The 25,889-nt window shown below is 37.8% G+C and overlaps 1 protein-coding gene across 4 annotated transcripts in view; it reads left to right on the forward strand.

Moving 5' to 3' along the window:
- LOC131062597 (uncharacterized) overlaps positions 1-25,889 on the forward strand; it is a 283,328-nt gene that overhangs the window by 62,184 nt on the left and 195,255 nt on the right. For all 4 annotated transcript variants that reach the window (XR_009358193.1, XM_057996285.2, XM_057996286.2 and 1 more), the window contains exon 5: positions 23,540-23,582. Coding sequence is in view for 3 of the 4 variants with exons in the window: in XM_057996285.2 (XP_057852268.1) it covers positions 23,540-23,582 (43 nt within the window). In the remaining variant the exon portion in view is untranslated. The remainder of the gene's footprint in view (positions 1-23,539; positions 23,583-25,889) is intronic.

Below are 25,889 nucleotides of genomic sequence, written 5' to 3' on the forward strand. Positions count from 1 at the left end.
TTAAAGTTTATTTTAAATAATTCTTCTCAAATATCAATCAAGGGTCATGAAGGAAATTTGAAGAAGTATATCTTTTGGAGAGAAACTCTATTTAGGAGAGTCCAAGCAAGGAGAAGGAGACATACTGATCAAATATTCTATTTTCTGATTTCTACTCCTTGTTGGAGCATTGGACCTTGGTTCAATTAACCTGAGAATGGAAACCCTTTATGTCTGGAATTGGAGGATGAAAAACACTTGATTTATATTACTGAATTAATGGATGAAAATCCCTGATTCAGACATGGGGTGATCTCATCCAGAGATCGTATATGAGCTTTAAATTGATAGAATTATCAAATTCATGGTAAAATCTTTGTTAAGTCTACATAGAAGATGTTCTTGATAATTTTGTGTCCGCTCTCAAATAACCAATTGTCTATAATTGTAGCAGCATATTTTGTTGATGGCGGAATTGACAAGTTAGAATTGGTATATGTTGATAGTGTTTCCCAATCTGCATAAGATAATAATTTCAAAAAGTAATATATCACAAGGTCTAAAGTGGTGATTCATATTCAAGAGTCACAATTCTTATTCCTTCATGTGCAGTGATAGCTGTATAACCATAAATTTGCAACCATAAATATTAGTCATCCAAAGTCTTCTTCATATCCAAAACAGTGATTCAAACTCTTCTCCGTGCTTCTAGTTTGGGCAAGAGTTTCTGATGCAGTCATCATAGGAGTGTCCTTAGGAAGGATTGTCGAACCGTACAGCCTTAACTATCCAAAACCATGGGTACAACAGAATATAATAGAACTCACAAAGAACATAAGAACATCCAACATAATATAGCCACAACACACAGGATTTATCTTGGGAAAACCCCAAAAGGGAAAAACCCATCCTCAAGATTTGCCCTGATTATACTGAATCACTCATTATTCCTCTGCTTCTCTCATCTTTATCAATCAGTTCTTCCCTTCGCTAACTTTCTGCTCTTTCCTTTTTCGCTATTCCCTTTCTTCTACCTTCTTGCTTGCTTTGAAACAAATCCCAAGTCATGCTTATATACCTTCTGTAACTCTCCAAGACAATTTGCGTTGGCCATAGGTGGACCCTAAACTCCAGGTTACCTGTAATGTATAGTTGACCCAACACACCTGGGGCCCAAATGGGCTGCAGTAATATAGGAATTAAATAACACCATGCGCTTTGTATCATAAACTATACTAGACCCCATTCGCCTTAACACACTTCTCTTGCTGGTACAAAATCTCAATCTTCTATACAATCTTCTTTCTGGCAAACCAATAAAACAATCATTGCACTGACACCTCCAAATATCTTCGCAGTGTTTCATATCTCTTGAAACTTGAACCTAACGTGCCCCTTGATTAGCTCCTCCTATCTTGCAAGCCATGAGACCTGACAAATAACTAGGATAGAATGTGGTAGTCTCCAATGACATTGCTGGGAACACAACACCCAGTGACAACAGTAATTGAATTGATTTCTTGTTTTTTCAAATGCTCCTGGATGCTTTTGCATTTGACTTTCGAGGTTAATTGAAAAGTGAGCCTTTCACTTGTGCAACTATTGATCCTCAATTGACTCTTATCCATTGGTCTGCCCATGTATTAGCTCAACAAGTTCGGTGGTCTACTCACAAATCATTGCACTGCCTCAATGATTGACCATCTGTACAGGTCTCCTCTGCAAGATGTCTCAAGATAGGTTCAACGGTTGCTCACACATCATTGCACTACCTCAATGAGCGACGATTTATACAAGTCATCTCTGCAAGTTGCCCAAGATAGATTCAGTGGTGTACTCACAAATCACTACATTGCCTCAATAGTTGACAGTTTATATAGGTCTCCTTTGCAAGCTGCCTCAAGATAAGTTCTTTGTGACATCTACTCATAATCACTAAATAAAAGATAGGTTCATGAATAAATTAAACATAATCATTAAACAAGTCAAAAGAGTCAATACACCCTTTTTTACTCTAACATGTAAAATCAATCTACAATCATTATGCTGTTAGTTTTAAGATTGGATTTAACATAAAGCAGAATATGTATGCAACATATGAACAATAAACACAACACTTTTACCCTGGGAAAACCCTCCTACTCGAGGGAGAAAAACCAGCAAAATATATCTCCATATATTGAATGAATAAGAGCAGAAATCTGCTTACAAGTCTGGCCTTACTCAAGGCTGAATTAATACAATGAATAATGGCATCACTCCTTGATGCTAAGTACAAATAAATATGCTTCCCCTTGAAGTCTGATCTGCTGCAAATGGAATGGCAAACTTCTGCTGGAGTTAAGAATGACGTGATTGAATTGATAATTGAAATGAAGGATCACCACCTTACATATATACCAATCTAGGTGACCTTTCATCTAGGTTGGCTCCCTCAAAAAAAACAAACATAAAATAATAATTGCAATATGTAGGCCGACCTGCTTTTAATTAAGGAGAAAATATCTCCTCAAGCTACCAAACACTAACATATGCAACTAGTACAAGTCTAACTACCATATTTGGCAACTATAAAACACAATCATTATATTTTACAAACTTAGGTACACATCTTGAAATCAACTATAAGAATTCAAAGTTATAATAGTGTACTTGGAAAAAAAAAATATAAGCAATTAATAAGAAATTCATCTACTCATCTTAGTGTTGTGACCTTTTCACACATCGCCTCATTGCAAACGGGCACCCCCTCTTTCCTGCTTTCTGCGTTGGTTAGTTTAGGGTTTTGGCAGTATAGTGGGCAATTTTGAGTTCCCGTGCTCGAGTCTCAGATCTTTGATCATGCCTAATTGTCATTTAGGGTTTTTGAAGTTGTAGGATCAAGTGCGTAAAAGTTGAGATTTTAAATGATCCTAATTTTGTCTAAGTGTAAACCTTTTGAGCGTTAACATGTTTTTGAACTTCGACAATTTTGAAGTGCCTAGGTATTTTAGGACCTTTAGGAGTTGTTTTCTCGCTCCTAGGAAGTTATTCAAGTTGATTTTGCACTTTATCCCGATAGGTTTCCTTTTGTTTCGCTCAAATTTTGGTAAATTTGCCTAAGTCCCGATGCGTTTTATTGAAAATTCCAAGTGTTTAGATTATTTTGAGTGGTTAAATTGTTAAATTCCCGATGAAAATCTATGTTCCAAGGGTCAAAATGTTAAAATTCCTGATGGGAGGTGCTTTTCCCCTACATTTCGGATGACCCATGTTTTTCCCCCACTCAAAATCCTGATGGGAGGTGAATTTCCCTTGGATTCTTGATGGACCTAATTTTTCCCCCACTCATTATCCAGACATGGGGCAATTTTCCACTGGGATGATGAAAATTTGGCTAAGTGTGGGAAATCCTCCTGATGACCCACAATTTTCCACCAGGACTGCAAATGACTTTATTGATGACCAAATGATGATTCCTAATGCCGATCGATTTTCCACTAGGACTTTTGCGACGAGATTTTGAGGGATTAATGCGGATAGTGACTCCAAAGTCCAGACCTTAGGTGAATTTCCACTAGTGATGATTTTGACAATTTTGATTCCAAATAACTCTCCAGATTGGGGTCGATTTTCCCCAAAAGTGATTTTTGAGTTGAATGGTGAGATTTAAGTTGGAATTTTCATTCCAGACAGGGGTTGATTTTCCCTTGGAGGCTTTTTGTGCAAGGTTTGATGAAATTTTGTTAGGATTTTTATCCTAATAGGGGTCGAATTTCCCCTAAGTGGCATTTCAATGATTTTTAATAAATTTTTCATTGGGATTTTTATCCCAACATGGGGCGATTTTCCCCTTGATGTCAATTTTGATCTAAATTTTCAAATATTTTTAATAAATTGACTCAAATTTAATTATTTTTGGTGGTCATTAACAATTATTTAAAAAACAAAAATAATTAATAAATGATTTGCATTAAACATTAAATGATTTTTACCTTCTAGAAGCAAATCGATTTTCCCCAAGCAAGTATAAGTATCAAAGTTTTATCCCACATTGCTTTTGTGGTGAAAACCCAAGGTGAAAACTAGTTTAAGAAGGGAAGGACAGCAATATAATAATATTATATTTGCCAAGTGTTATTGCTAAGTTGCTGATTTATGCGAATTTCTCCAGCTGGGCGAATTTGGTGAAGTGTCAACTTAACACTTTGGGGGCTGAAAGTTGATTTCATTTTTTATTTTCTTCCTTTCCAGCCTTGGGCGATTTTTCTTGGTAGCTATTGGAGTGTGTTTGAAGACTATTTTTTCAGATTTGGTGATTTTGCTAAGGTGGCGCCATTTGTGGACTTGGGCGATTTTTGTTTGGAGGTCATTTGCCTCCATTTTGGGTGCATTTACTTCATCATTGTTGGAGCCATTGCTGGAAGTTTGCCATTGTTGTCCTCAGACCTGATATTTTCCCACCTTTGCTGAAGATTTTCTACCTCCATTGTTGGCTGGAAGTACATTTTTTAGACTTCACACTTTGTTCCCAGCTGATTTCCACCTAAGGTGATTTTGGCTAGAGGCTGATTGGAGGAGTTTTCAGTGCATTTTTAGAGCTATTCATCGCTGTTGCAGGTCTGAGACACCATTGCAAAGGGCTGTCCTAATAAAAAACTTCATTTCCAGCCACTTACCTACCTTAGCAATTTCACTTGGAGGGCATTTATAAGTCATTTTTCCATCATTTCCAGGGTTTCTTATCACTCTACAAGGCGCTGGTAAGTTTGAAACCATCATTTTCAGACTTGTCCTCAGAAAAAATTTCATTTCCAGCCACTTACCTACCTTAGCGATTTCACTTGGAGGGCATTTATAAGTCATTTTTCCATCATTTCTAGGGTTTCTTATCACTCTACAAGGTGCTGGTAAGTCTGAAACCATCATTTTCAGACTTGTCCTCAGAAAAGTTTTATTTTACCAGCCATACATACATGCCCGGAATTGATTATTTTCACCATGGGAAGGTAATTTTCATCAAATTTTTGCATAACACACAATTGCAACATGTTTTTAGTGACTGATTTGTAGAGTTGCAGGTTGTCTTCAGACTTGCTGGCAACCATTGTTGACCTTGGGAAGGTGTCCTCAGACAACTTTTGAGTGAAAACACTACTTTTCACACTTTTCCTAGTTCATTTCCCGATCCGGTATACTCCTTTGCACTCTAATTTTAATAAAATTCCTGTTAAGTCTGAAAATTGATGATTTTAATGAATTTCATAAGGGTTTCATTCCCTATTCTTGTCATATTTTTGTTCTATTTTCAGAATTCGTTTAAAATATGGATAAAATTCTTGATTTCCATCCATAAACTTGTCTAAATCATTAAGAAATCAGGACATAAGTAATTCTGAAAATAGTTGTCAGGATAAATTTTCCGAAGTGTCTAACTTCCAGCTTCATATAGGTGCAATATCGAAATCTGGAATTAGCATTCGAAATGAACAACAAAAGATAATTGAGACATGATTCTATCCAGAATTCAAGATGTCATCCAGATGGAAGGAGATTACAGACACGAACATGCATTTCCTGAACATGGACCAGATGCAACAGCAGATGTTCGGAATTGAAAACTAGATTCCCTCCCCAACTTATGCAAACATTATGAAGAGTGGTATTTATTAGGCCGCTGGATTCCTGCAGTCCATACAGTGCAGCGAGCTAGTCCTGGAGCGTGCGTGATGTTATGATCCTCACTCCCGAATGATCAAGACTCCTAAAGGTGCCATCATTGCCTACCTTGTTGAGGATGCGATTGCTGAGGTGTTTGGAATTCCACGTGGAGTAGACATGAAAGATAGGACCAAGGATGAATATGAAGAAAGATATAAGAAGATGGATGTGTGCAAGACCATAGTGAACAAGGAGTGGATGATCGACCCTAGGTCTCATCATTCCAAGGCTCCCAAGACACTCATGTGCACAGATTTCAAAGAGGAATATAACGATTTAGTATTCTCTTTTAATCGAGTGATGGGGATTGCTACAAGGTGCAATATGTGATGGATGAATGTTCTATTTCATCCAGGATTGTTTGAAAGGAACGTTGATTAATTGGTCAAAAATCATAAGTGACAATCTAGATTTTCAGTTGAGGAATGTGGAGAGATCCAAGTCATTCGCCATGACTTCCTATTTGGTGTACCTTCTTGCACCTTTTGTTACTTATAAAGGATTTATATGCAAAGATGAAGTTGGGAATGGACAAGGGCAGTTCGGAAGTTATGAATGTTATCCACAACTGAACATGTATCAAATTGAAGATTATAAGAGAGTGAATGATGCATTCACTATGTACATAACGCGGATGTTGCAAGACAGAATCCATAGGAGGTTGTCCAAGGAGGCAACAAAGCTGATAGAAAAATATGGATCGCGGTACATATAGTTTCCCACTTTCACATACCTAAGGATTCATGGATTTCAACCCGAACCTTACAGGCTTCCTAGGTATCCTATAGACAGAATGATATTATTTGAGGTGGTGAGACATCTTTTGGAGTTTGATTCTATCCAAAAGGACAAACATAGAACAGGGATGACATTTCCTATTTCGGTAGGGAAGACATTGGAGGTTTGTCATTTCACCACTACAGCCAGTACATCACTTGAAGAACTTGCATTTTATCGTTTTGCAACATGCAAGAGAAGAGAAAGATATGTTCCGAATAAGAAAGTTGGAAGGATCAGGGGAGATAAGTTCATTCACAAGGTAGACATAGAGGATTATTGGGCCAACTTGATGGACGAGCAAGTAGTGAAAATAAGAATGTGGTCCTGAATGTCCATGGATTTCATGAGGAAGTGTGGACTTTTCCTCATTCCTGATTAGATATTAGATGACAAGGATCATACACATCGACAATATGAGAATGAAATGAAGAAGGCTATTCTATTGCCTAATTGGTCAGAACAAGAAGTGATAGATTTGAATGTATTGATGAGAGAAGTATTGAGTTTCTCTCGAGGATGGGTGGACAATCAGATGAACAAGTTAGTTGACATGGGTGTTATCATCACATATGAAAAGATGAAACAAGAGGAATCCTCTTCCGAAGATGATCAAAGAGCTATCAACGACATAAGGATTCATGCAGATGAGGAAAATCAAGCCCCCAAGCAAAGGAAGAACACACTAGGAGAAGTCAAGGCTAGAGGGAAGAAGATTGAGGAGGTTAAGAAGAAGTAGCAAAAGATTATCATTCCTTCACCTATCATTCCTTCATCTCCCCTCAGTGTCTCATCAATCAAGGAAATTGAAGGGCTAGATCAGAACAAAGAGATTGACCAATGTTCCTCTTGGTGCTCCAAATCACCAAATGCTAAGACCTAAAAGATAGCCAAACTTTATACTTAATCTTAACATAGGATTTGGCCAATTCAGGAAATAAACAATTTCCTCTTCACTTCAGGCTTTGCAGGACCTAGGCGGGTAGACCTTGGTAATACTCTTAGATTCCCACATATTTCAGCAGAGTGTTACATTTAAACGGATTGCTCTCAACCTCTTTAATCAGAACACACATGATTTAAATCAAGAATTGGTTTAACTTTGATTCCTTATCATTTCCCCATCCCTGAGAGAAGATATAACTTAAAACCTATAATTAACATCAAGAGGGTTTAGAAGGATTTTAATAATTTTGATTTGTTTCTGGAAATATCCCAAGCCCTCAATAGACTAGTGCCTGAATCTAGGTTATAGAGTCAAACATGAAACTATAACAGAAATAATATGAACAAATGGAACTCAATTAGTGCATTTCAGATGTTAATGCCTTACATTAACAAATTCCCTCATCTTTTCACTCAAATCTTTCTTACATATCCAATCTGTGTACCCACCAAAACCGCAAACATTTACTCAAAGCATTTAATTTTTCCCTTGGAAGAAACCCATGAATAAACATTACATTCACATGAAACACTGTGAAGACAATTTTCAAATATCCTTGATATTCAGAAACTCATATGAATTTGGATACAAACTTGAGACTACATTTGTTTGAACAAAGAAATTTAACTCTCTCCTTGAAAGAGACCAGTGAACAAACACAACTGAATCAAAACCTGAGGCATTTAATTCATATAATTAAAAGTATACAAATTGGAGACGATTTCATGAGATAAACACTACAATCCCAGACACTGATGCACCTGCTCATAAAACCAAAACTATTGAATCAACACATTATATCTGCAACTAAAAACTGAGAAACTATCCTATTTACATGCCTGAGAAAGAAAATTTTCAGAAGCCTGAGAAAGAAGAAGAGAGAGCTCCAGATTCAACTGATTTCTGCTACATGCCCCTCCTTGATTTCTGCCACATGCCCCTCCTCTAAATCTGATTTGCACTTGACACCTGTCCCTCTTATCTCCTCTTTCTGCAACTGAAAATATCCCTTGCCTGATCAACACTTTTTAAATTGACTAACATAAAATATTCCCTATGTGTCTTCCTGAGATATTTTCTCTTAAGAAAATATTTGCCCAACTATATTTTGGCTCTCTCTTTCATTTCATTTGCTGCTAATTTCGCTTTATTTTGTCCTTTATTTCCTCATTTTTGTGAATGCACTTTTACATTGATAAAATATTACTTTGCAGCACTTTACCTTTGTTTGTAACTGGAAATATTTTATTTGCCTTGCTTTTGTTCTTTCCGTGAATGCACTTAGACTTTTATGAAAATTGGACTGCTCACCTATTGAATTAAAATAATCCAATATAACATCCTTCTAATGCCCTTTGTGAAAATTTTATACTTCTGGGTGAAAATACTTTGTAAAATTATTTCTTCCTCATACTTACTGCTTCAAGTGGCAAAATAATTCACCAAGGGGCAACATTATCACCTCTCCATACTAATATCCTAATTTCACTTATTCCTGAGGTGATTCCCTATTTTCACCTTTTACCCGAAACATTTTCACATTGCCCTTAAGCCTCCAAATGCAATCTCAGTATTGCATTATCACATTTCATCTCTCTGATTATCATTTTTTGTGTATTTTTTTTACAAAAGTGAAAAAAAGACATTTACACCCTAACTCACCGAGTTCGAGTTCAAGTTCGAATTCGCCAACAATAAAATTCGGATGAAAATCGGCAAGAAGAAAAAATTTGAAAAAAAATTCGCCATTAAATTCGCTTTATATAAATTTGATTTTTTAGAAAATATAATAATATATCTAAAAAAATTTCATAATAAACAATATTAAATTTGTTTAGTTATATTTATATAATTTAATTTAAATTTGTCAAATATTAAATATAAATAATTAAAATTTTGAATTAAATAAATAAAAATATTTAATTTTTAGTATATCAATGTTAAATCTGACAACTTTTATAATAAATGTTAATATATTAGTTAACATTTATATTAAATCGGGCAACAACATTATACAAAAATGTGTTCATTATAGGAGGTGGTCAATATTATCGGGCATTTTAGTTAGCATTGTATCGGGTATTATATCGGGCTAAGATTATAAATTTATATCGTCTGTCTCCTGATGCGGCATCGAGCATTATATCGGGCAAGATAATAAATTTATACCGTCTTTCTCTCGACGCGACTAGAAACCTTACCGGCGGTTGGGCATACTGTCGACCCGCGTCCCTTCCGTAGTCCCCATACTTCCCGACGACATTAGTGAAGTGGTCATCCGTCGACGGCAATCCTCTGCCTATTATCCAATGATTTTTTAACGAATTTTTGCGAATTTCATAGGATTTTTATAAGTTCGCCAAATATCAAACTTGAAGTTGAAAATTCGGCGAACGTGGTGACATAGTCTACACGTATGCACATCTTCATTTCCAGATATATTTTTCTCTTTCGCCCTCGAGGACACATATGAGAATCAACTCATTGTGTATATGACATCTCTGCAGGCCGAATCAGCTCATTTGCCATGTCTGTATTTACACATTCTCTGTCTTAGAGCTCACAGTTTGGTATAGGCGTGAAGGGCACTAGCAGAACATCCATGTAAGTTGGCTATACACCTGCCAAATATATTTGTTTGAAGGTTCAAAAACCTTTGCGTCAAATGCGTTTTGTGCCTAACCATTTTGCTTACATCGCTGCCATTAACAGTTGTAACTGCAACATTCGACAAAAACCCTTTGCCATTTATGTTTTGATGGATCTCTATACTGTGCTTCAAAGTTTCCATAATGGTGTGGGAAGAGAGGGCAATAGTTGTGGAGCAAGGCGATACACATGCCATTTGCATCTGTTTTGAATTTTTCAAAACTTCTGCAACAAATGTACTTCGTGCATATCATTGCAATCATGAAGTTTCAAGAGATCATGCCTCCTTGAGGCATTTGCATCAAACGGCTCATACATCATACGCTATGCTCCCGTAGTTTGCTCACATGCCCACCAAGGCGCTGGCAAAGAAGAAATATGGGTTCGATTTGGGGAATGTGGTATTGAACCTACCAAACGCATTGGCTTGAAAGTTTCTAATATATTTTTCATAAAATCTGCAATGCATATCCTTCAGTCATTGCTCTCCTATGAGATGACAATGTGTTGAGGCGTTCTGGCAAATAGTTCTTATGCATTGTTTATATTTCCACACTTTTGGGTGCACACTCATCACGCAATCTGCAACTTCTTACAAAAAACCCTACCATTTGATGGATGAAAGCCGATACTTGTCATATCTCCCTTTTGCATTAGTGTCTGCTAGGAAAAGTCGTGGAGGATGATATTATGCCTGCCACTGTCATTTTCTCTAAATTTCTATAGCCTTTTCAACATTTGTATCTTGTACATATCGTGCCATGATGACATCGCTCTGAGGACCTAATGAAACAGTTAGCATACCTTGTTTATGCTTCTCCACTTTGCACTCATACCTACCATGGCACTGCAATTACACCGCTCAATAATATCTTTCTATGCCCTGTGAATGATGGATGTTGATGCACTAATTTGTAGTCTCTATGCTGGCGCAAGAATGGAGGCAACAAAAGTTACAAAAGATGGCAGTATCCCTGCCAATAATATTTGCTTAAGAATTTCTAAACCCCCTTTCAACAAATCCATATCGTGCAAAATCTGCACTCCTCGCATTCCCTGAAACAACATTGTTGCGGGCATAGAGAAGACCGGGAAAAGTGGCAGATTCAGGTGCTATACATGCCATTGTAGTTGCTTGGAAATTTCTAAAGCTCTTCAATCGATAAATGTCGTGCTTAATCTGCATTCATGGCATTCATGGATCACTTCTTCTGTTTATTAATTCACGATAGGTCAAAACAAGGAGGCGGTGAAATCCTTGGAAACCGGCCTCATACTTTCCATGGCCTTTGTTCTGGAGCCTTTGTTCTGGAGCTTCCAACTTCTTTCGTTCATGCTTCCTTCGGAAGCAACAAACTCATTTTGCAGATCCATATTATGGCAAACCCTAAAACACCACACTCGAGACTCACTGAAATTATCCTTTTCTCTTTGCTGAGGCCCGAGAACCAAAGGTCTTCATGATAATATAACCCGCATTCACACTTTACATGCTGATATGGCGATTTGCTCTTTCACTCGGGGTTCAGTGGGGTTTGCTTTTTGACCTGGCTGACCTCCGAGTACTTATTCTTTGCTTTGCATTCTACGGGCCCCACATTTACAAATGTAATTTCGCCATTCAACAATACATATTTAATAATGCTATTAAGCATTATTAAATAATATTTTGATAATCCATTCTAAAACTCTACTTTTTCTACCCGATGATCTAGATGCATAACCTATGTGGGCCAAAAGCATGGGTTGCTTAACCTACAATCACCTCATATCTCTAGATTCCACATATATGCATTATCCTTTAAATCAGAAGGTTAATTTAAACAATGCAACACTAATTCTGCAGAGGCAACTATAATGCTTGATGAGGCAAGCCGGGTCCCTTGTGGGCCTCGCTAAATTTTTTTTCGTTCACAAACAACTGGGCCCTGAAATTGATCTGGAACTGATTCAATACACATTTGGATGAAAAATAAGCAACCTGCAACCATTGAAATTTGATTTTCAACCTTTTGCAAAAATGGCTGGAACAAGCTTGGAGGCTTTGAAAACCACCTCTGAAAACTGATCAAATGGTCAAATAAGACCATGCCATCTAATAGGAGCATAGACTGATAAATTTTGAATCACGCTGCAAAGCGGATTTGCTTGACGATGCCTCAAGTGTGAGATTTTAATCATCAAATATGGCAACTTAGTTGTTTATGCACATTAACTTGTCAGAACCCTCTTCAAACCTAGTTCAAAATCAATTTTGAAAAAATATCAAATAACATCATGAGGGCTTGGAACCTTGCATACTGGCTCATATAGCTACAAGGAATCACCTAAAACCAAGAGCTAGCTGAAACAATTATCTGGGTGTAAGATATTAACGCTCAAAGTGAGCTCTCTTGAAAAGCTTTTACTGTGCAATCTGCAAAACTTACGAAATTTCAAATTGTTTGACTTTGGCAAATAGGTCAAATGAGGTCCTGGGAATCTGCAAACAGACAGAGGGGTGCACAAAATTGTAGGGAATATAGGGGAACAAACGGTTTTCCATGAAGATCAACTGGGTGCAAGTTGCAAGCCTCCAAAGTAGGCTACTCAGTCTTTTCTGAACATGTGCAGACAATGAACCTTTGTTAACCCTCAAATCAAGTGCTTGAAATATGCATCCAATCTGATTACAGGATGCTGCAACATGATCAATGTACTTACTGAAAGGTGCTCAACATTTCTCCCAAGGCATTTTGCATGATATTCATCGGTCTCCAAAAGGGAGCTCTCCAAAGTGAGCTGCATGGGCACAATTCTGCAATTACATTTCTGAGTGCAGTGAGCAAAACATTGCCTGGGTCCTCAAAATTTATCTTATTCCAAATTTTGGAGGTCCCAACAGTTCCAACACGGTGATATTACCAGAGAATGTTGAGGACTTATGTGCCATAGCTACATCTGCTCCACCTAATGAAGATGATGATCAGACAGGATCTCCTACTATCCTTTTGGAGGTTAGTTTGGGGAAGAATGTATATGATTTAACTAACGATAATCCTGATGATGATGATGATGTTATCTTGGCATTGAGAGAGCTTGATCGAGAGATGTGTCTCGATGATGGTATGGAGATGGCCGCTATTACTGATTGTTTGTTGAAGAGTATGGAGAAAAGCAAGAAGATGGTAGAAGCGCAACCGATTGACGACATTGATGACTACTTAGCTAGGAGCAACAAGGAAAAAGAGCAAAACATTTCTAAGTGCAGTGAGCAAAACATTGCGTGGGTCCTCAAAATTAATCCTATTCCAAATTTTGGAGGTCCCAACAGTTCCAACATGGTGATATTACCAGAGAATGTTGAGGACTTATGTGCCATAGCTACATCTGCTCCACCTAATGAAGATGATGATCAGCCGGGATCTCCTACTGTCCTTTTGGAGGTTAGTTTGTGGAAGAATGTATATGATTTAACTAAGGATAATCTCGATGATGATGATGATGTTATCTTGGCATTGAGAGAGCTTGATCGAGAGATGTGTCTCGATGATGGTATGGAGATGGCCGCTATTACTGATTGGTTGATGAAGAGTATGGAGAAAAGAAAGAAGATGGTAGAAGCGCAACCTATTGACGACATTGATGACTACTTAGCTAGGAGCAACAAAGAGAAAGAGCCAAAGAAGGCTGAAATTTTGTCACATATAGCTAGAGATGAGATAGGAATGCAAATTGTGCAGGTGGCTATTCCTATTGGAGATGTGATGAAGGATGTTGCTACTCCTATGGATTTCCAGATTACTTCAGTTGCCCTTCGCTGTACTACAAAGGAACAAGAATTCGAGGAAGTTGGTGATACTCTCAAGGCAATCGGTGCGAGATTGGACAAGGAGATAGAAAAGAAAGAGAAGTATGAAGAAGAAAATATTAGACTCAGAGAGTACATTGCAAGGATAAGTCGTGAAAATCCCACCCTTATTTCCCCTATTGCAGTTGATCGTGGACTACATACACATTATGAGGCAGCGAGAGATACACTCTTGGAAGTGGAGAAATGGATTGAAGATACGAAAAGACAGACGGATGATTTCCTTACTCATTTTGTCCAGACTTTTGATAGGACAACAAGACTCATATTCGGGATACAGTATTTGGAGGGAGTTTGGGAGGAATTCCGACCTATTCAGGAGAAGACTATTCCATGCCTCAGAGCCTTGAAGAGAATTCCTATGTCCACATTGATCAGGGAGAATATTGTGCATAATGGAGATAGATACGATTTCCATGGCTGGTATTGTTCATTGGCCATGAAGAAATCAACTTATGAGCATGCACAAAAGGATTGTGCAGAGATGGAAGGATCAATTCATGATATTCAGTCGAAGATCCTTGCCTCAATTGAGGAATTATTGGCGGTTGATGTCAGTGAAGCCAATGGTTTACACTTAGCAGAATTGAGAGACAAGAAGTTAATGTACTTCAATCAGTTGGACTCTTTGAAAAAGAGTCGGATGGATGACTTAGTTTCTTTGTTGATTCATGTCCACAATTTGCAAAAGCTCGTGCCAGATTGGGAGAACACCTTGGATGCTTGCTTGGATGCGTTGGATGTGATTGATTTACAACAAGATACCTTACCTAGCATTTCCATGGAGGAATTATGCTGTGAGAGAAAGAGATGCAAGATAGAATCTTCTAGAAGATTCCCTATTTGATGGCTAGGTGTCTTTCTATTGGGCCATATGTTGGTGGCTCCATTTTTTATGTAAGCCCTAATTAGGGCAACTCTAGGGTTGTGTTGGCATGATCTTGGCCCTCGATTTTGATTGAATCTTGGCCATCCATTTTGTATGAGACTCTATATATACCCCATTCCCTCTCATTTGTAAGGGAGAGATTTTTGAGAATTGTTGGTAGATGCTGCAGATTTGAATATAAATCATTGTTCGACTTGATGGTGATTTTTGTTTAAGTGTTGTCTTGCATTCAAGGTTTTCAATTCCTCCAAGTTAGATTAGAATTTGCTTTCAAGTTTTTTAGATTGAATGAAATAATTTGTTGAATGTATTTGTGTGGAATCCATTAATCCATACCACTAGCCTCTTGCTGATTGTAAGTGCGCCTTGCATGGTCAACTGGAGATTTATGCAAACTTAACTTCGATTATTATGCGTCCATTGCTATGCATCAACTTGGATGGTATCAATGTTTGATGGTAGTAATATGAACATCTTTAAGATATACCTTAGATGATTGCATTAAGCTTGTGTCAAAATCTGTTCGACTTGATGGTGAGGCCTTGCCTAGTTTGATTCCACTGAATTTGTTCCTCATTTCTTGCATTCTAGGCTTTAGAATAGAATTCCCTAACCCTATTCCTCTGGTGCCCCCCTTTTTTTTAGAAAGTCTTGTTACAATCAAGTCCAGAGCTTCATTGTTAAATCCTAAGTTATTAGCACACCCATTCCATATTCATGATAAGCAAAGTTGATTCGAACAATTGTGTAAGTCCCCAAGTGAAAACAACAATTCACATCGACCATTGAGTTACCCACTCGTCAAGACTTGACTATGGAAACCTTGGAATCATTTTAGTTGATCTTTATCCTTAGCATCTGAGGTGATTTTGTTCAAGAGAGGGTAAAGTACTTTGGCATTTTATTCTGATGCTTGCATGTGCATTAAACACACATCAACATCTTTTGGCGCTAGAAAGAGGGCCCTGCAATTATCTTTTGAAGACTATGTTCCGGAATGGTGTTGCCTGAAGAAGAACTTATTCAAGGTGAACAAAGAGATATCATTTCACAGTACAACACTCTTGCTTGGAGAAACCAAAGTAGTCATGCTGAATTTAGACAAGTGAGAGTAGTAATTGATAAAGAAGAGTGATTGGGAAACTTGCCTTCGACTTTCTTTGTTCTTGGAGTAGTTAATCACGAGAATCAATCTACCAATCAGCAGAGAAGAAATTGAACCGGTTAAGATCTTCAAGTTCAGTATGAGTCACAATGATACTGCCTGATCCTGATAGAAGTAACAAGCTTGAGTTCCAACAACCAAACTTGGGAGATGAAAGAAATATCATATCTAGTTTGAACAATCTCACTTGGGAAGTGAAAACAAGTACACCGCAATACATTGGAGTTACGTTTGTGTTGGACGAAGAAGAAGAGATAGCTGAACGAATCGACGCACAAATAAAAAGGGATCTACTTGCTCAAGAATTGCAACAAGTCTGGATTGATCCTAGATAGGTCACGCTGGAGCACATCAATTTATTTTCACCCGAAAGATTTCAGAGAGTTCTAAGATCAGCTCCAGGAGAATGAAGACATTGCGAGTTGGGGTCACCTCGACCCCTCGTAGATCCAGATTTTGGAGCCGAGAGGCTTCACCATGTTCCAACATAGCAGACATCCATACCTTGGGTTCCGTGCTAGTCGTACTTCATTTTTTCAAAGACTGTAGCTGATTTTGCCTTAGATTTAGTTTTATGCCTTTTCAGATTTGTGCATTTTCAGTGCCTCGGGAAGCGTGCACAATGGTGTCATTGACTAACATCATGTTGGAGGGCAGTCAACGATTCAACGACAAAAAATATAACACATAGAAGTAGTGGATGATGGCCATCTTCAAATACCGACGCCTTGATGATCTTGTTTTGGGAAAAGAGACTCGTCCGACCACAGCTAGACAAGATCAGGATAAGTTTGATTAGCGCAATCGGGAAGCAGTTATTCTTATCAAGCTTTTTGTCATTGATGCCTAGTTAGATTCCCTTTGGCAAGTCAGAATCAAATATTTGGAAGCACCTGAAGGAATTGCATGAGACATCCAACAAGAGCCAAGCATTCTTCCTGGAGAACCAGTTGTTCTCCATCATGATGAATGAACGTATGTCCTTACAGGAGCATCTCACGAAGATTAAGGACATTTGAGATCTGCTTGAAGCTATTGGTCGGAAAATGGAGGAAGAGGATATGGTAGTCATCACCTTGAAAAGTCTACTAAAATCCTATGATAATTTCATAGAAACTCTCAACATTACTTCAACATGTTGGAATCAATGAACACTGAGAGGGGGGGGGGAATCAATGTTCTGCAACTTTTAACTTTCTTAACCAGTTCTTCAAACCATTTAATGCAAATGAATAAGAGAGATAAGCATAAGAAAAACACACAAAAATACCACCATAACACCCAAATTTTGTACGTGGAAAACCCGGTCAAGGGAAAATCCACGGTGGGAATCGTACCCATAGTAAGATAATACCTTGTTGGAAGTATGTGAAAAGTTTACATAGGAATGCACATGCATTCAGGCACACTGTCTAGAGCTCATTGCTCAATTTACATTAAGGGCCACAACCCCGGAAGGCTCACTGCCTTACAAAGGAATTACAAAAGGTAACAATTGGATTGAACTATAAATTAGCATCTATAAATGCCTGGGATAGTTCCAGTTTAAGCACAAAATACAACTGTATCGCTGTTCTAAGACTCATTGCTTTGTTCTGCTGATCTGCTTTAATCCGGAGCAAAAGTCCTTCAATTGCGCATGTGGAACTGCACACAATTGCACACACTCTGATATTCAAAATGAACTTTCCAATCTCTTATATATATCCGCAACATGAATTTAGCTCACCAACAAGTCGGCTTCAAGAACACTTGCAAAATATGAAATGTGTAAGATAAGTCGGCGAAATTCGATGACCAATGCATATGTGGACTAAAACAAATTGACTACACGCTTCCCACATGTTGGCCAAGCAACCTCGAACGCAAAATCAATCACCAAAATCATTCCAATAATTTTGCACAACACGTTACATCATTAGTCGGCTAAATAGCACTGTTCTTCCTGAAATGCCGAATACTGTATCTTCAATCATGCACGAAAGACAACACCGGAGGCTAAGATTTTGGAATAAGCTAATCCAGACATCCAACCAACTACTTTTATCACCGCAAGGAAAAATGTGCAACCAAAGTGAAGTTCTACTCAAAATATTCCCATATTGTTAGATACTGTGTTCCACCTTCCAGACAAGCAAAATTGGATTTCATACTTCCGGGAGGATGAATCTATACAATCCGGATGGAATCTTTGAGTTGGGTTGCCATCAATGCCAACTCCATACACTTATCTACACTTATGCAGTGTCTCTTGCCAACACAACAAATGTTGATCTGAAATTTTCAGAGTTGTACACCAAACTTTTGCAGCAGGATCATTGGAAACAACAGTTTGGTAGCAGTGCCACTTTGTCCTCCTCAGAGCAAGCCTTTGTAGCCAAATCCTTTCACAAGGATAAAGGCAAATCTCAGTCATCTTAGCAGAAGGGCTCCAGTCAGTCTCAGGATGGTTCGAAGAAGAAAAAGGTTCAATGCAACTATTGTCATAAATATGGCCACATGAGCAAGGATTGTCGCAATCGTTTGGCTTCCGAACAACGGAAGCAAAGAAGGTCTCAACCTAAGGCCAATGTCGTCGAGCAATCTGAGCAAAACGAATCTGCATTCTACGCTTTCATGGCGAAGCGTCTTGCAGATCATGTGAAATCTTATGCCTGGTATAGACTCTGATGCCTCTCGACATTTCACTCATCGATGTGATTGGTTTATAGATTTCTGTGTCCTAACACCAATTCAGTCATTTTTGGAGGAGGTGAAGAGTATGCTGTTGTCAGCAAGGGCAACGTTCAGATTCAATCTGGTGGGAGGAATCTCATTTTCCTCAATATATACTACGTTTCTGGCATGGAACTCAACCTTCTTTTAGTGAGTCAGATCGTGTGGCATTCTCCTCAGCTTGATGTGATCTTCAATTCACACAAGTGTTCAATTGTTGATCGTGCATCTCGCACTACTATAGCCCTTGGCATCGAGGATCGTGGTCTATGTAGACTTGTGGATATGGGTGATTCTCTTGAGCATGCTTTTGCAGCTAAATCCTCCTCTATCAGCAGTCTCTGGCATCAACGATATGGTCATTTGAACATTCACTACCTTGCTCAACTTGTTCGAGAAGATTTGTACATGGCCTACCTGAAATTCAAACTCAGAATCGACGAGTTTGTGAAGCTTGTCAGGTTCGGAAGCAACATAGGACATCATTCAAGGATGGTGACTCATGGTTAGTCTCTAAGGTACTATAGTTGATCCACATTGATGTATGTGGTCCAATGAATACACCTTTTGTTACTGGGTGCAGGTATTTCTTGCTTTTTGTTGATGATTTCAGTCGTAAAATGTGGGTGTACTTTCTTAGACAAAAAAATGTTTCCTATATTTTAGAAATTGAAGGCCTTAGTAGAAAAAGAGTCTGGTTGTTCTATTATTACTCTTAGGTCTGATAATTGGGGGGGGTGTTGTTCTACTGCTTTCTACACTTTCTGTGATACACATGGCATAAAACGTCAATTAACCACACCATACACCCCTCAACAAAATGGCGTTGGAGAACATCTCAACCACACCATTACAAAAATGGCTAGGTCAATGTTGGAACACAAGAATGTTCCTAAGAAATATTGGGCAAAAGCAGTGTGTACAATCTTTCTTCTTAATCGGTCTCCTACACATGCTGTTAAGGGGAAGACTCTGGAGGAAGCATGGATTGGTTGTAAACTCAAGATCAGTCATTTGAAGGTTTTTGGCTCTTTAGCATATGTATGGATTCCGGATGCCAAGCGCTCCAAGTTGGATTCCAAGAGTCAGAAGCTTATGTTTACAGGGTACAGTGACAACCACAAGGCTTACCGGCTGATTGATGTAGACACGGATCGTCTTATCTTCAGTTGTGATGTTGTCTTTGATGAAGGAGGACCTTTTCAACTTTCCTCGTCTGAGCAAAATTTTGAGGATCAACCTTTGAACGCTTTTGATTTAGGTGTCCATCTTCCATTTGGTTCACCTGATGGGGGGGATGATGTAGATTCTGAATTTGATGATGCACTACCTGAATTTCCTTCGGATGATGCTAATCTTCCACCTGTTTCAGATCTTGTTCCACCTCCAGTTCTAGTTATTCTTCTACTTTCTGACCTAAATGGTGGGCTAAGACCATTTGTGATCTTCATCCTGATGAGCTCATTGAGGGTAGATCTTCCAGAAGTAAGAGTGAGCAACAAAATACAGTTAACTATGCTCTCATGGCCAACATTCATAGTGTTTTTGAGCCTTAAACATATTTTGGGGCTAAAGGGATTCCTGAGTGGGAAAATGCTATGGAAGCTGAACACCAGAGTAATTTGAAGAATAACACTTGGGTCCTTTTTGATCTTGCACTAGGGAAGAAACCCATTAGCTGCAAATGGGTGTATAAAGTTAAGTACAAAGTTGACAAAACCCTTGACAAGTACAAAGCTCGTCTCGTTGCTCAGGATTTCTCACAGAAGGAAGGCATTGACTATGAGGAGACTTTTGCTCCTACAACCAAAATGAGTACTGTACGACTTGTCCTTGCCTTAGCAACTCAATTTGTTTGTAAAGTCCATCAAATGGATGTTAAGAGTGAATTCCTCAACGGTGAGTTGCAGGAAGAGGTCTACATGATGCAACCTCCAGGGTTTAAGGTTGTTGGCAAAGAACATGAGGTGTGCAGACTGGTGAAAGCAATCTATGGCTTGAAATGAGCTCCTCGGGATTGGTACATAAAAATTGACAAGTACCTCACAGATAATGGTTTTCAGAGGAGTCCATCTATTTCGAATCTGTATGTCAAAAAACACTGATGATATTCTTATTCTTGTTGTCTATGTTGATGACCTCATTATCATTGGTAGTTTGACACTTTTGATCAATCAGATCAATTAGAGTTTGTGCCAATCTTTTGACATGACAGACACTTCTGCACTATTGTTTAGGTGTTGAAGTTTGGTAGATTGAGGGTAGTATCTTCATATCTCAGTCAAAGTATGCTCGTAGTTCCCTGGACAAGTTTAGGATGCAAGACTGCAAACCTGCATCCACACCTATGGAGAAAGGGTTGAAGCTGATAAGCAAATTGGATTCACCTGTGGTGAACGAATTAGCATTTAGACAACTGGTGGGTAGTCTCATTTACCTTACTGCTACTAGGCCTGATCTCAATTTTGCAGTGAGCTACATTTCACCCTTCATGACAGTTCCAAAGGCTGATCATTGGTTAGCAGCGAAGTGTGTGTTGCGTTATGTGAAGGGCAATTTTGATTTTGGACTCCCATACAACATAAGTCATGATCCTAGACTCTCTGGTTACATAGACTCAGATTGGGTAGGTTTCGTTGATGATAGAAAATCAACATCTGGGTATGTTGTCAGTTTGGGATCTGGTGCAGTCACATGGACTAGCAAGAAGCAACAGGCAGTGGCTCTTTCCTCAATAGAAGTTGAGTATTGAGTAACATTTAAGGTAGCTTGTGAGGCAGTTTGGCTTTGACAGATGCTTTCAGACATGCAAATGTCTCGAGCAGGTCCTACTCCCCTTTACTATGATAATCAGGGGGTGCTCAAACTGGCCAAGAATCCAATCTTCCACGAGAGAACCAAGCATATTGAACTTCATTGTCATTTCATTCGGAAGTTGGTTGAAGAGGGATCAGTTCAATTGCTGTATGTTTCGACTGCGGATCAAACAACAAATATTCTCACCAAGTCTCTGAGCCTAGACAAGTTTTTAAAATTTAGAGGGCATTTTGGTGTAGTTGATAGATTGACCATTAAGGGTCACTATTAGAATAATATCTTTTATTATTTGTTAATGGTCAATTATGTAATATATTGTAAATATTTAGTTAGTTTCTATTTACAATTGTTTCATTTTAGAAACATCGTTTTGTAAATTCTTTATAATGTTCTTTCGATCATTCTTTTAAATACATTCAATTTTTACCAATTACTTTTCATAATACATATCCAAGGATGAGACTCGGGCATTTAAAGCTCAAAATTGCCACTTGACTGCCATAACCCTAAAGTAACCAAATTGGAAAGCAAAAAAGTGGGGTCCCCATTTGCAATGGGGTGATGTGTGTAAACGTCACAACAAGAGGTAGTGGAGGAATTTGTTCCTCAAGGAAGAATCCTCATCAACATGAATTTTTCACCCACCGCCTTGCCTTGAGCGCCATTGAGGGGTAGAGTAGGAATTTGAGGGATTTGGAAAATTCTCCTTGACTGTTTGGATTTTGCGCCTTGGAATAGACTTTTCATGCCTTGGCATCTTGGGAACGAATTCCGGAGTTGGTCAAAATTTCATTTGCTTGCTTTTCAACTTTTCCGTATTTATAACTTGGATATTTAAGAATGTTCTGCTGTCAGTGTCCTGCCAACTACTAGAGATAGACCTGCCGAAAATAGACTTAGTAAAAATAGTAAGTTCTTCCAAACATCAAATTAGGGCCAACTGAGGTCCAAGGACACTTACTAAAAATAGACACTACTAAAAATAGTAAGTTTGTTTAAATACAAAATTAGGCCAATTCGGGATGTAGTGAAATTTACTAAAAATAGCAAGTCCTCAGGATTTGCTCAAATTTCACTGGTAGCTTCCTTGAAGAGATCTCATTTCATTGCTTCGTTCAGCCTCAAAACCCTAAGTTATCAATATCATTTCTAAGTCTGAAGGATAAAACCTTAAAATAGACAATACAAGCTTCCAAACTTAGCCAAATTTCCTCAAAACACTTGCAGAGAGCCAAACTTTGCCAAAACACTTGGGGACTTGAGGAGATTGAAGAAACTGCTGCCAAACTACCCAAAAGACCACAACCAAAAGACCAAGTGGACTAAAAATGCAGGGGGTCCCCATTTTGAATAGGGTGTTGTGTGATTAGGTCACAACAGGACCTATTAGTTGTATTGCTGAAGCTAAATGTTATGTTTTTGATATGCATGAATGTCACACCTGAAGTTGATACAATATATTATTGATAGTTATTTTCATGTTTTAAATGAAGCAACACTAATTTTTGTGTGTTTACTTAAAGTATTACTTTGAATTCTTAAGATGGCATTGTGAGAACTTTTGAAGTATCCAACATGGGTTAGATACGTTGTTTTTGTGCCTATCCAATTAAGATATTTTGATGATGATGTTATATTATATCCTTTTTGATGTACATTGTTGGTGCTTCAAAAGACCACAACCAAAAGACCAAGTGGACTAAAAATGCAGGGGGTCCCCATTTTGAATAGGGTGTTGTGTGATTAGGTCACAACAGGACCTATTAGTTGTATTGCTGAAGCTAAATGTTATGTTTTTGATATGCATGAATGTCACACCTGAAGTTGATACAATATATTATTGATAGTTATTTTCATGTTTAAAATGAATCAACACTAATTTTTGTGTGTTTACTTAAAGTATTACTTTGAATTCTTAAGATGGCATTGTGAGAACTTTTGAAGTATCCTACATGGGTTAGATACGTTGTTTTTGTGCCTATCCAATTAAGATATTTTGATGATGATGTTATATTATATCCGTTTTGATGTACATTGTTGGTGCTTTTGCAGGATTGAATTTGTTGAGGTGGAAAAAGAAGCATTTTTTAATGAGGTACACTAGAAAGTGTTGTGTATTCCAATGTTTATGTACATTGAAGCTTCATATGATAACTTAAATGACTTTTCACTATGATCTATTACTATATGCTCCTTTTAGCATTTTTCTTCAGATTATTTATCTTGAAGCTTTATTAAATAATTTCCATAGTTGTATTGTAGTTATTGGAAAGAGGAAAAAAGTACTTTTATTGTCCACAAATAAGCACAAATGGACAATGTGATTAGGTTTAATACAATTAGACACGTTGTGTTTTTTATATTCCACATTGGAGTGGCATTGGAGGCATCAAAATTTTTTGGTGCATTCGTTAATAGCTTTTGGAATTTTCTCTCTTGAAACTTATCACTTTTCCCTTCATTTTGTCCTCTTCTCCCTTGGAGATAGAGGTTTTCTTCCCTTTTTTCTCTTATTTGGATCATCATCACACTGCCTATGCCCCCCCTATTTGGAATTTTCTCAAACAAAAACAAAAATGACGTGGTTGTCCATCTTTGACCTTTAGGTGCTTATTGGCATTAGTTTCACTACCCTTTCTAGTTGCTTTTACTATAGGAAGACCCTCAAAAATTTGATGCTGAGCATCCAACAAACACAACAAACTAGGGAGATCTTTCTCCCAACTCACCTATTCAAACAGGGTGACAACTCTCCACAAACTCCCAAAAACCCTCACAAGGCTAATATGTACTTGTTGACGTGGCTAAAATCGTATCGCTACAACTTTATCTGGCCAACGCAGAATAGAATTTACTCGCTGAGTATCCTATCCTCTCTTGTATAAGGAATCCCTAATGCTGTTTTAGTTGATCAAAGGGGACAACCTCAAGGTTCCAAATGTCAGTTCATGACTGCAGTATAGCTCAACGTTTTGATGTGTTTTGCTGGGAACACAAGGGTCCTTATTACAACAGGTTGTTTTGCATCTAATTCTCAAACTGGGAAATAAAAGCAAAGGAGAAGGGTTTAGGAGACCTAAAATTAACAAGACTGGTATGCGGGTAGACAAATTCAACATAACCAATCCCTGCTTGGCCAAAATAACTCACAACCTCACAAGAACGGTGCAATCTTCAAGAGGACTTGGAAGATTTTCAGACTGCAAGTGCATGCCCAAACACCCAATTTTGGCGCAACTCAGACAAACACCTGCAATTGAACTATACATAATTTTAATGACTCAGACTAACCATACACAGGGATACACAATTAGTATATCCCCAATGGTATGAACCCTAATCCATCAAATACCTGCACACCAGAAAGAATCTATCTAAACCTGTTGAAGGAAACCATGCAAACAGAATAAAACCAAGATGATAAACACCAAATCAATGTCCATATATTGATTTCAGCTGCTATTACAACAATTTCTGCAATAGTTCTACTCTATTCCTAACTACTAAAATCTAACTTTCTGCAAAAACTCTAACCTGCTCTAACTCTAAAAATCTAACTAGAATCTAACTATCTAACACTTTACAAAAAGAGACATCCTGCCTTTTATAGATATTACAATTTGAATCGATGGCCAGGATGGATTGCATCCAACAACTGTAATCTGTCTTCTAGAATCCTGACAGCTTTAACTCATGCCCATTTAATTCTCAGTTATCCTCCCAACCATATTCTCAACTGTTAAAATAATATTAATATCTTCTATAATGGTCATCTTCTATTTTTAGTGGTCATCTTCTATTTTAAGTTGTTGACTTATTTAGCTTGTTAAGTTAGCTTTTTATTATGTAATTAGCTTTTAAGCTTTATTTAGCATTTAGCTTTTTCTTTTTAGTTATTTAGCTTTTAAGCTTAATTTAGCTTTCACGCTTAATTTAGTGTTTAGATCTTTAACCTTTTCCTTTAACGTTATGTTCTAATTATAGAACATCGTCTTGTAACCTCTATATATACGTGGGTATATCGTTCAATGTAATCATCCGATTATTGAATCATTCATTCAATTTATTTTTCATCAACTACTTACAACTGTTTGGCTTTATTTCGGTCAATCAGGTAGTTGGAAATAACTAGTTTGTGTCCCTTTGTTTTGAATACATTAGGTAGGGCCCACATGCAACTTGTACATTTAAACAACTCAGTTTTTTTTTTAACCGATTTTCTGGAATTTCTTCTTGCCATGTGTCTTTTTGAGAATGCACATTTTGAGTGTTCCTGCGTGTTCTTTGTCTTCGGTCTTGAAGGTGGATTTCATCTTGTGGTCTTGTGATGGCGCGCTTCCCCATGCTTGGTTTTGATCCTCTGCAATGCGCTCTTGCATCTTTGCTGGCCGACGTTGATTGT

This window comes from Cryptomeria japonica, chromosome 6 (genome assembly GCF_030272615.1).
Source record: "Cryptomeria japonica chromosome 6, Sugi_1.0, whole genome shotgun sequence".
NCBI classification, from domain to species: Eukaryota; Viridiplantae; Streptophyta; class Pinopsida; order Cupressales; family Cupressaceae; genus Cryptomeria; species Cryptomeria japonica.